Consider the following 11,831-nt stretch of genomic DNA (forward strand, 5'->3'; position numbering starts at 1 on the left):
CCTCCTCATCAAAATTTCTTTCTAGGTCCTCTATTTCCTCCCCTGTTAGCCTTGGACAGTTTAAGAAATTGTTGTCGGGTCTCCATTGAACATTTTCTGAGTAAAGTTTCTGGTAGAACTCCACTATTTCCCCTTGGATCCGTTCTGGATCTTGGACTATATTCCCCTGAATGAGCAGTTGATCTATGTTGTTATACCTCGTGTGCATTAGCCATTTTGTGGAAGAACTTGGTATTCTTGTCCCCTTCCTTTAACCAAACAGATCTTGACCTTTGTCTCCAGTAAATCTCTTCATTTTTTATTAAACCCTCCAGTTCATAAGTAAAGTTGCCTTTTCCGTTGCTTCATCTTCTGTCAATGCTCTATCAGTGGCAATATTTTCCACAACAGCCAGCTTTTCAAGAACATTCTTTCTCTGTTGGCCAAGACTTCCTTGCTCACTTCTGTTCCATTCCTTCAATTTATGTTTCAAAGCTTTTAATTTAGATGCCAGGATGCAGTCAGGTCTCCCAATGTAATCGAAAGAGTCCCACAACTTCCTAATTCTATCTGTGAAACTATCCGTTCTTAACCACCAATTCTCAAATTTAAAATAACCTTTGTTCTTCTTCCAAGAACCACCTTGAAGTGTGACTGGGGAGTGATCTGACATTATTCTCTGCGTGGTATACTGTTTCAGATTACTAAAAACATCATCCCATTCTTGAGATACCTGTCAATTCTTGAAGCTATTTGATGGTTGTCCCCTTTAAACCAAGTGAACTTAGCATTTTCCAATTGGAGATCATTTAGATTCAAATCCTCAATCAAATCAGAAAACTCTCTCATTCCTAATGTTCTTCTAGTACAATTTTCTTTTCTGAAGCATATCTTGCCACATTGAAATCCCCACATATTGCCCATGGACCTTCTATTAATCCTCCAATAGAGACAATTTCTTCCCATACTAGTCTTCTTTCCACATAGCAATTGGGTGCATAAACTCCTGTAATGTGGCAGGAAAAGTCCTGCAATTATGATTCAAATTTACAGGTGAGAGTATGTCCCTGTCTCTAGTACCTCCCCCTTCCATATTCTACTATCCCACATCATTATCCCTCCTCTTGTCCCACTCGCCTCCAAACATGCCATTTTGACCCACCTATCCCCCCAAATCTGCCTTACCAACTCAGTGATATCCCCCTGCAATTTGGTTTCTTGTAGACAAATGATGTCAGCTTTCCGGTCCCCCATAATGTTCTTGATAACCCTCCTCTTATCTCTATTATTCAAACCCCTTACATTCCATGATACTAGTTTGAATTGCATCATGAAATGGTAAGGAAATTTCTCCCCTTTTCTCTACCCCCACCACTCTTGAATTTCACATCAAATGCTACTAAACTTTTCAATTCTTTAGAACCTTTGAACCTTGTCTTCTTACAAACCACTGCAGCATCCTTATGTCTGGCTTGTCTGGCACTATCCACCTGTAATGGAAGTTCCAAAGCTTCTTGTTCATGGCCTTGGAAGTCGGCACCCAGTAATTTCCCAGTCTGATCAGATTTTGTTTTACCCAAACAGACATCTCTTTCTCTTTTTCTGTAGTTAGATGTTGTTGTGTGCACAATGGCTCAGCCTCTTCAACCTCCCATTCTTCAATGGAGGACACTAATCTCTGCTCTAGTGTACTGCATGCAACTTCTTCTACCCCCTTCTCCATCCCGTCCCTAATCAAGATTTGCGACTTTGGATCTGTGGTTTGCAAGACTGAATCTATCAAAACATCGCTTGAACTTCCTCCTGATTTTATCTAATTGCTTTAAAACCTTATCAGGGATGGGAAACATAGACATATAGTATGATGGTAGGCATTCAAGAACAGTGTTGATAAGAGTTAGCCTTCCGCCTATGGATAAGTAATGTAATTGCCAGGAAGCTAATCTCTTTTCAAACTTCTCTATAATTCCAGTCCATACTTAACAATTCTTGAATTTCGCCCCCAAAGGAAGACCTAAGTAAGTAGTAGGGAATGTCCCAATGCTACAAACCAAGATGTCTGAGAGTTCCTCTATGTTTGACTCATGATTAACAGGATATATAATGCTTTCCAGGACATTGACATGTAATCCTGATAGAGCTTCAAATGGAGAGAGTGTTAGATTTAAATATCTAGCTTGTGATTCTTCCACCTCACAGAAGATTAGGTTGTCATCAGCATACAAGTGAATAGTGACTGGGTTCCCCGTGTCTGACCCTACTTTGAAGCCCTTAATCCATTGTTGTTCTCTGGCCTGCTCTAGCATTTTGCTTAGACCCTCCAGAATATCAAAAAAATCATGCTTGTGTCATTTATACATTTGGTAAGAAGAGTGAGTCTCGTATAGTATAGATAGTTGTAATTCGTTGGATGATTGTGGTTCTCACAAAACCAAAATGTAAATAATTTAACACCAACTTGGTGTACATTTTTTTTTATAACTGGGAAATAGTAGAGGACCAACTGACCCATTGTTTGAAATCCATGAAAAATGGCCTCGCCAAACTACCCTTCACTTAACCAGGCTTTTGTATGTAGTGAGGTTCGAACTTGAGACATGCATCTAACGAACACTCTGTTTCTTTACCATCAAACCAAAATTCACTAGGAGTCCAACTTGGTGTACTTATAATGTGATATACTTGAATTACACAAAAAAATAATTGGAGATAATTCCATTTCATCAAGACCTCAGTATGACTAGCCATATAGTTTTTCTGTTTTCACCTAAATAGAATCAAGAAAAGAGCGTATGAAACAAGTCAAGAAAAAGGAGAGGAGGTTAAAGATAGATAAGGAAAAAGCCAACGGTACAAAAGTCTCCACCATACAGAACAATCTCTTAACTCAGCCTTTAAGTTAAACTCCCCAAAATTCACTTCACCTTTGACCTTGTTATACTTCAACCCTACTGTCACACCAACATAAAGACAGAAATCACAAAGGAATCTTACTAACAGTAAAAAAAAAAGTTAATTTAGTTGAACTTTAAAGAATATCCACAATATTTTCTTCTATATACAAGAATTTACACGGGATAGACTTTTTAAGAAGCGGCGTTTAACTTTTAACTTTTGGCCAGAATCTCTCCTCCTTCTCCCTTTTCCCTTCTTCTACTCATTTCTCCTCCCATTGCTTATTTTTGGTTGGAATTGATGTGATAAGTTTCCACTAAGCTTATATTGGCTATCCTCAATGAGTTGCATTGGTTTGGTTGGAGAAAATTGAAAAACACCATTGTTGGTCTTTGTTGAGCATGAAAAAAAATATTTTAGAAGGGTAGAGGGGCGGGCCCATTATCCACCGAGTTTAGAAGGCTATGATTGGTCCAAAGGGCGGGTCACTGACGGATTTCTCGGTTATCAAAAAAAAAAAAAGTTTTTAGAAGACAGTGGATCAATTGATTTTTGAAGGTTTAGGTTGAACCAAACCATTGAGATTGGTGTTAGAATATTGTATATAAAAATCAGATTTGACTAGAATTGACTTGGACAACTTTTGAAGCAAAAACTTAGTGAAATATACCCAGCAAGTTATGATGACCCATCAGGATTTTATAACCAATTCAAGCAATTTGTCAAAATTTGTGGTCATCATTCTGGTGATCCGTCGGAATTTGACCAGAAATTTTGACGAATAATGATAACTTGTTGTTAAGGAAAGTCTTGGCCAATCCTGGCGATCACAAAGATTTTGCTTTGCAATCCTGGCAACCACCAGGAGCGTGCTTCTACATTCTGCTGCGAAGGCTATTTTTCCAGGACTTCTCTTAAAAATATTTAAATGGTGGCACAGAAAGATTCTATTTGTGTAAATCACCCATATATATATGACACAGCCCCAAGTCCTGATCACTCTAATGTGCATATCATTGGGTGACTAAAGTAACAAAAGGTTGAGATAACATGTCACCAGCAACAGTGCTTATGTCATACAAAGGAACAAACAAGATAAGGAGGTGTTCCGACATGCAATTTAGACTTCAAATTTGAAATTTTGATTTCAAATTCGTGTTTGTTTATGACATTTTGAGCAAAACTTCAACACCAACTTAAAATTTTGATTTCAAATTTGCCTTAAAGGTAGAATTACAACTCAAATTTGTTGTTTCAATTTCTTTGTAATTTAAAATTTGACCCATTATTTTAATTTAAAAAAAGACCCGTGCTCGACATGAAGAGATTGTTCATACCATTTGAAAGGACTATATTAAAGAACAACTAGTTACTACTATTGATGATTTTTTGGACCAGTGGATCTTTGTAAAATTGTGTATTTGAAAGCCTGTAATAGCAAGCATTTATTTATAAAAGGAACATGAAAGTATACAATTTATTAATGAGGCGTTATAGGATATTATGATACCTTATTTATGAATTATGGTTTTCTCATTAGGTAAGATTGTATAAGAGTTGGGGAAGTTCCAATAATTTTCACAAATTGTGGGGTTTTCATGTTTATGAGAAAACTACAACTTCAAATCAACCTCTACCCAAATCAATGGTTTCAATCATAACTTCGAGTTCATGTTCAAACACATCTAATACACATGGAACAAAACTCTAAAGAGGGAAATAACAGGGTTCGTATTTTGTTCCACCAGTCATGTGATCCTTCTTTGGAACACAGATGTAACAACATTGGTAGGTTCATGGTGGATGCATGCAGCGTGCATTCTACGAGAGAATTGAGATATTAAAGATCCCACCCTTCCTCGAGTGCCTCTGACAAAAGCATAAGCTAGCCACATGCTAAAGAAAGTTCAGAATATATTACCAGTAAAATAAAGACTAAGGAGAAAGAGCAAGAAGCAAGAGAGAAGAGAACATAATAGAAAAAAGTATCATGTACCTTGACTGGAAATGTGTCAGGGGGTAGCTTAGTAGTCAAAAGCTCCCTCAACCTTCTAATAGCTTTAACCTTGTTGGCTAATATGTCTAGTAATGGCAAAAGCTCTTCTGTTTTCAGTGGGAAGTCAGGTGTCAACCATAAAATAGGTCTTAAACCTTTTTTGTACTCACTTTCACTCTTAGACTCACCCAGAGGCCCTTTTTTCTTTTTCTTCTTGCCGTTCTTATCTTTGCTCCGTTTAACATCTTCAGTATCTTCCCCTTGAACTTCAGATGATGATCTATGAGTGTCATGGGATTTCTGCTTGGTATTATCTGGGGCCAACTTTGAGAACCTTTTCACAATCTTTGAATTCTCTAAATCATCACCAGTTCCTTTAGAATTTTTCTTGTTCCAACCAAACCAACTCTTCTTCTCTTTAGGGACACCATTGGATTCACAACTTCTAAATGAACCTCCACTAGAGTTGTCATGGCAATCCTGAACCTCAAGCTCCTCATCATCACCAAGTCCATCTGAATTACCCGTTCGAAATGCAGAATCTAATTGCATTCTCTCTTCAGCTGTTAATACACCATTATAATCGTCATGTTCACCACAGTTTGTCAATTTGCCATCATCATTCATTGAAAAGAGCTCTTCATCAGTCATGGCACCGGGAACACGCCTTGATTTTACACTAACCATCACATGAAGCATATCATACACATTTGCCTTCCATGTACCAACCATCTCTGTCCTCTCCTGTCTCCTCCAATTTAAGTGAGGAACAAGCTCAGCCTGAGTAACATCAATTCCTGGCCTATACATATTTGTTTGAGACATCAAAGCAACTTCATGGGCTACTTCAGCTTCTGATGGTTGCACACCAGCTCCCTCTAATGCATTTGTGATCTCCTTCTCCTTATGAGCAAGGACAATTAAAGAACCTGGAGGTAAGGATATGCTACTAGTTTCTGATGAATACCCCTCTCCAAGAAAGAGGAAAGTTTGATCAGAACGTTGAATGCGGAACCCATCAAATCCTGCAAGTGTCATATCGGCACGAAGATTAGAACCCCATTTCCAAATGCGATACGTGTCTGATGGAGCAATTCGACCGATGAATGGAATTACAGAGCTCTCAAAGTGAAAGGTTATCTCCATATAGAAGTCACGAATACGAGCAGCTGAGGCGACAATCCTAGGAAGTCTACGACACCACTTGGCCCAAGCAAGAGGCTGATAGTGGCGAGCAATAATCATAGCAATGTTTTCCTCCCTGGTACACACTGCTTCTTGAAGAGCACTCCAACCATTCTCATTCTGAAGACTCCAATCAGCACCTGCAGACATCAAAATCTCTGCACAGATTGGGTCCCTCAAGCGAACAGCAAGGTGCAAAGGAGTTTCACGGCCAGGAACATCTCGCCTATCAATTACTGCAGAAACAGCATCCGCATCGATCTCAGCAGCCACAGACTCTGCCTCAGTGTTCACTTCACCTGCCTTGGCAAGACAAGGCAGGCAATCAACAATCTCTTTCAAAGTGGGATAGTCTCGCTTAGCTACTGCCAAATGAGCTGGACTATGAACATACTTGGACCAATCTTCCATTGAAAAGGTTTCTTGAAATCTGGTCTGTTGCCTTCCAAGATAATCTCACTTACAAACTAGAATTCACCCATCTTTTTCTTTAGAAAAAAAATCTGAATCAAAACAAGAAATCTCTAGATACGAAAGGCAAATATTGTACCAATTACGACATTGCAAGACAATGCCGGTGGAGATCGTCCAGTATACAGCAAGCTCAAATCTTATGAAGAGAATAGGAAAACGAAACAGCATCATCGATCGATCTGGCAAAAATTGAAAAGCATAATACCCCAAATGAGAAAGAAGATACCTTACCGGAAAAATTGAAGCAATGAAAGAAAAGGGTTGGCGAGAGAGAAAGGGTTGGGTTGAGATCTGAAGAGGGTTTCTGTGTACATGTATAGCACATTCTTCCTCCCTACCCTCTCTCTCCCTTCACCATCTACTCTGCCTCCTACTACTCCTCTTTCCTCTTTCCATTTTCTTATATTTTTACCAAACTACCTTACTCACCCCCATTTTTCAATCTTTTTTTCTGCACCAACCTAAACAATGGAACTGCATGCAGGAGGAGGACTCAATGATTATCCCTTTGCTCAAATCACAAGTTAAAATTTTTGTAAGAAATATTACCACTTTACCCTAATCCCGAGTATCATATTTGGTTATTTATTAAAATTCCCTTTCGGAGGGGAAGGGTGGATTGTCAGTGTAGACGATTTAGATGATATAATCTGAGGACATGTATGGTTAGATTTCATTTGTATACTTGGTGGAATTTGGCATATCTTAACCAAACCCTTCGCATGGACTCGACGCGCACTTGTACGATTCCAATGCTACGCCTTGAACCATTCGGTCATCTCTCCTACTTAATGATAATGATCCAAAATTAAGTGGATAGTGAGTCAGTCATAATCTATATTTCATTATTGGATAGGTATGATTAGGGCTGACAAGGGGTCTGGGATGGCCCAGCCTGGGTCGGTACCAGTTTGAGTCCTAAACTGTTGGTCCCGATGGGCAATGTGGGATGGGGGTATAGGAGTGGGGGGGACGCGGGATGGGATGGGACGCGCAGTTTTGTCCTGCTCAACCCGACCTAATTTGTCCCGATTGAACCGATCGGATCTCACGGGATCGATTTTAAATTATTTCTATTTTAAACTTAGCCGTTAGAGAACGTTGGGGCAACGGCTAGTAGCCCCCCCCCCTCCCCCACACACACCTTCCCAACTGCTATATCAACCTTTTTCACCCCTATAACCCCTCTGTCCTTTAAACTTTTATTTTAACCCCAAAGTTTCATAGAATACATTTTAGTCCACTTTTTACATTTTAAATACCAGAACGTTGGGGCAACGGCTAGTCCCCCCCCCCCTCCCCCACACACACCTTCCCAACTGCTATATCAACCTTTTTCACCCCTATAACCCCTCTGTCCTTTAAACTTTTATTTTAACCCCAAAGTTTCATAGAATACATTTTAGTCCACTTTTTACATTTTAAATACCTCTTTATCCCTCACTATTTCTCACAAATTATCTACTCTCTCATCTATATTTTGTTCATTCTTGAATTCTTGATTCTTGATTCTACTGATCTCAAATTCTCAATTAATATCAAAATATTTATATTTCAGTTAATATCATAATATTTATTTTTCAGTTTATTTATATTTTATTTTATTGTTATTAAGTAATCAAGTTACAAGTCACAATTTACAACAATATTTTTGGAGCAAGCTTCAAGTGCCAAGTATTGGTTATAACTGTCTACTATTTACGCAGACATTTGATACATTTGTTTCATCTCTTAATTTATTAAATTTTATGTAATTATTTTTTGTGTTATTATTATTTTTATATTACATTTCACATTTTATTAAAATATAAGTTCTAATAAAAAATATACTGATAAGAAAAAGTAACAAACGCTATTTCTAGTATATTTAATTTTTCAAAAAAAAAGTAGTAAAGAAAAAAATAAAAGTAAATGTGGTGGTTCTTCTTCTAAATCAATGCCTAAAGTTAGATTTAATACAAATGATTCTACTTATGTTGATGATACTACTTTCATTCCTCATTTTAATATAGATGCAAATACTGAAATTGATCATAAAATTATAGAACGACGTTATGGCAAGCCTAATTTTGATGAAGATTTAAATGAAGATGTAGAAGTTGATTTGGAAGAAGATGAATTGGATGATGCACCTACACCTACCAGTCCGGCAACCGAAGCTCTAGTTTGGATGATACACCTACACCTACTAGACAACTCCTTGCCCCCTCCCCTTGTACCTCCTGCAAGGGAAAATGTGAAGTATGAACGCCTTAAAACTTATGTTGTGTAGCAATTTATGACTATAGATACTATAAACTCCTATTGCTAGTTGTAATACGTATAAACAACCATTTGTACATAGACACGATAGAGGTCAAGGTGGGATGGGGGGTTTAAATAGACATTTGCTATCTTTAAGACGACTAAAGCTTTTGCCGATAAAAAAAGAAAGGTGAAAATGTTGACGTTGATGTAAATGAATCGGTAGAGGGTTCTAACATGGTTCAAGGAATATTGGATACGTCTTACCCCGGTAGTCCAATTACACAACGTAAATATAATAAAGAAAGAGATCATGAAAATTTAGCTAAGATGGTTGATGTTTGTGGTTTGCCTTTTAGTTTTCCTTCACATCCTGGTTTTATTGAATATATTCAACAAACTTATAATCCTTCTTTTAAAGGTATTGCAAGAAATATAGTTAAAAATGATGGTTTTGATTTTCAAGGTAAACATTGTCAATATCTTCGTTACTTATTTAGAATATTAGATTGTAAAGTGTATATAACTTCTGATGTGGGTCGTAGTATTAATGGACATGATTATTTAATTGTTACAACACATTGGATTGATCATAATTGAAATTTGCAAAACAGAATCTTAAGTTATAAACAATGTGTAGAGAAAAAAATCGGGTGCTTATATAGCTTCAATTGTTTTAAGTATTTTAGATTTTATATGATTTGTGATAAAGTGATGAGTATCGCATTAGATAATGCCTCTAATAATATTAACGTTGCTAGTATGTTAAAGACTAGACTATGTCCAATTGATACTAACTATTTTCATGTTAGATGTGTTGCACATATATTTAATTTATTTGTACAAGATGGTATTGCATTATTTGATTGTATGTTGTTCTATAGATATTTTATGCTCATAGAGCTTCTAATATTAGGAAATTTGACGAGCGTTGTGCACTATGTGATCTTTCACCATTCAAACATGTTAAAACTAGGTGAAATTCTTTTTATGAAATGCTCGGTTGCTCATGATTATCAAAAAATCATACAAATGATTTTTAATGCCCATAATGTTGATCCACTAGATAAAATTTGTGAAGAAGATTGGAATGAAATTAAACAACTATTGAATTTTTTAAAACTTTTTTATCAGGCTACAAAAATGTTTTCTAGAGTTTATTAACCTACTATTTCATCAGTCTTATTAAATATTTATGCTATTTCAATTCAATTTGTTCAATACAAAAAATTGAAAAATTTTGACCGTCAATTGAAGTTACGATAGAAAAGTTTTAATTTTTTTTTTCCTATTCCTCAAATTTATTTAACTGCGATTTATTTAACCCTCAATATAAATTACGAGGTGCACAAACACTTGTTGAAAAAAATTATGAAAAATTAAGAAATTTTACCGAAAAAGTTTCAAATTTAAAATTTCGTAAGTCTAGCATAAAAGTGCAAATCAAAATTTTATATGATAAATATAGATTTATGGAAAATAATGAAGGAGATGTTGCTCAAACTTCTAATGTTAACAATAGTGATTATATTGATAATTATATGCGAGGTTTTGATTCTATTAACCATGATAATCTTGAAGAATATCTTAATCACGGATTGAAATCGGTTACCGACGAACAAGGTAACATACAAATATTAGACAGGTGGAGAAAACGTGGTAGCACATTTTCAAATCTTAGCAAAATGGTTTGTGAAGTTCTAGCTATTCAAGCTTCATCAGTTGCTTCAAAGGTTGCTTTCAGTGCGACAAGATTTCAAATTGGAGATCATAGATATTTATTGGTACAAGAAAGCTTGGAGACATCAGTTTTATTTAGAGATTGTTTCTACACCGAGAGAAGAGATTATAATTTTCCAATGTTAACTGCCCAATAAAAACTTTCTTAGATTCAATAATTGGATCTAATAGTGGCAATGAATTAGAGGCACAAGAGTTTCAAGCATCTTTGCCAGTTTCGGAAGATGTTTCCATTGAATTGATACGAGAGTTAGAAAATAGTTTTATTGGGCAATACAAATATTAGATTTACATACGAGAACTAGTTGAAACAGAAACCTTCCTAGAAGATGGTTGCGTAGATTAGTTACTCCTCTAATAACTGTAAATTGTAACTTGTAAGTTGCAATTAAATTTTATTTTGAATAAATTTAAAGGCTTTATTCAAGTCATTTTTATACAATTATTGTCATGCATATATATATATATACACTAGTAAAGACGCCCGACATGTGCCCGACCCAACATTTTCAATTAAATATTCTAATTTTTGTTGAGAATTTTGCAACTCCAATAGTCTAGTCTGAAGTGAAAATGACAAATATCAACTATCCAGTAACTATAAAAATTGCAGTCATTTGGGAATGCAGATGGCAACACACAGAAAAAAAAATTGACCCCTAGTTGTCAATTCAACTTCAGCGGTAAGAATGAAAAACATGAATTTTGGATAATCTTCGAAATCCAAAAAATCTATGTATAATAGCAAACATAACACGACTACTATTAGAGTTTCAATATTTATCTAAATTAATTTTTTCAAGCAAATTTTACTATCGTAGCTTGATATATTGACTGTTGCAACTCAGTAAGCAATTATATTGAGTAGCTATCATCTTTTTCTTTCTTAGTATTTTTGCTTCTTTAACAAAAACATGACCTCTATATTACATAATTTGGGTATATAAATATTTTGCAGCGATCCGTTTTCTACACAAGGATATAGTGATTTGCACAAAAACTAAGGGAGAAAGTTCAATGTAAAATAGAACATTTAAGAATAATACATATGTAATCAAATTGTACGGGATTTAAGTAACACTAAGGGTGTGTTTGGTATGAAGGAAAATGTTTTTCCTAGAAAATATTTTCTTGGAAAATAAGTAGATTTTTGACTTATTTTCTCATGTTTGGTTGGTGAGTAGAAAATATTTTTCGGAAAAGATTTTTAGTGTTTGATTTATGAATGAAAAATGTTTTTGAGAAATATCTTTTATTTTTACTAGAATAGAAAATAATTTTTGAAATTGAAAATATTTTTTAAAAACAAACTTAATTT

General features: G+C 35.6%; 1 protein-coding gene and 1 pseudogene across 1 annotated transcript in view; one reads left to right on the top strand and one right to left on the bottom strand.

Annotated features, from left to right (window-relative positions):
- The window catches only part of LOC102598870 (ankyrin repeat domain-containing protein 13C-like), a 20,114-nt gene extending 13,084 nt beyond the window's left edge, over positions 1 to 7,030 (bottom strand). The window contains exons 1-2 of the mRNA XM_015312569.1: positions 6,761 to 7,030; positions 4,871 to 6,665 (exon numbers count right to left, since the gene is read on the bottom strand). Of these exons, the coding sequence (XP_015168055.1) occupies positions 4,871 to 6,466 (1,596 nt within the window). The 5' untranslated portion in view covers positions 6,467 to 6,665; positions 6,761 to 7,030. The remainder of the gene's footprint in view (positions 1 to 4,870; positions 6,666 to 6,760) is intronic.
- Positions 7,031 to 10,245: 3,215 nt separating this feature from the next.
- The window catches only part of LOC107062209 (sugar carrier protein C-like), a 5,074-nt pseudogene continuing 3,488 nt past the window's right edge, over positions 10,246 to 11,831 (top strand).

Source organism: Solanum tuberosum, unplaced genomic scaffold (genome assembly GCF_000226075.1).
Source record: "Solanum tuberosum cultivar DM 1-3 516 R44 unplaced genomic scaffold, SolTub_3.0 scf00209, whole genome shotgun sequence".
Lineage (NCBI taxonomy): Eukaryota > Viridiplantae > Streptophyta > Magnoliopsida > Solanales > Solanaceae > Solanum > Solanum tuberosum.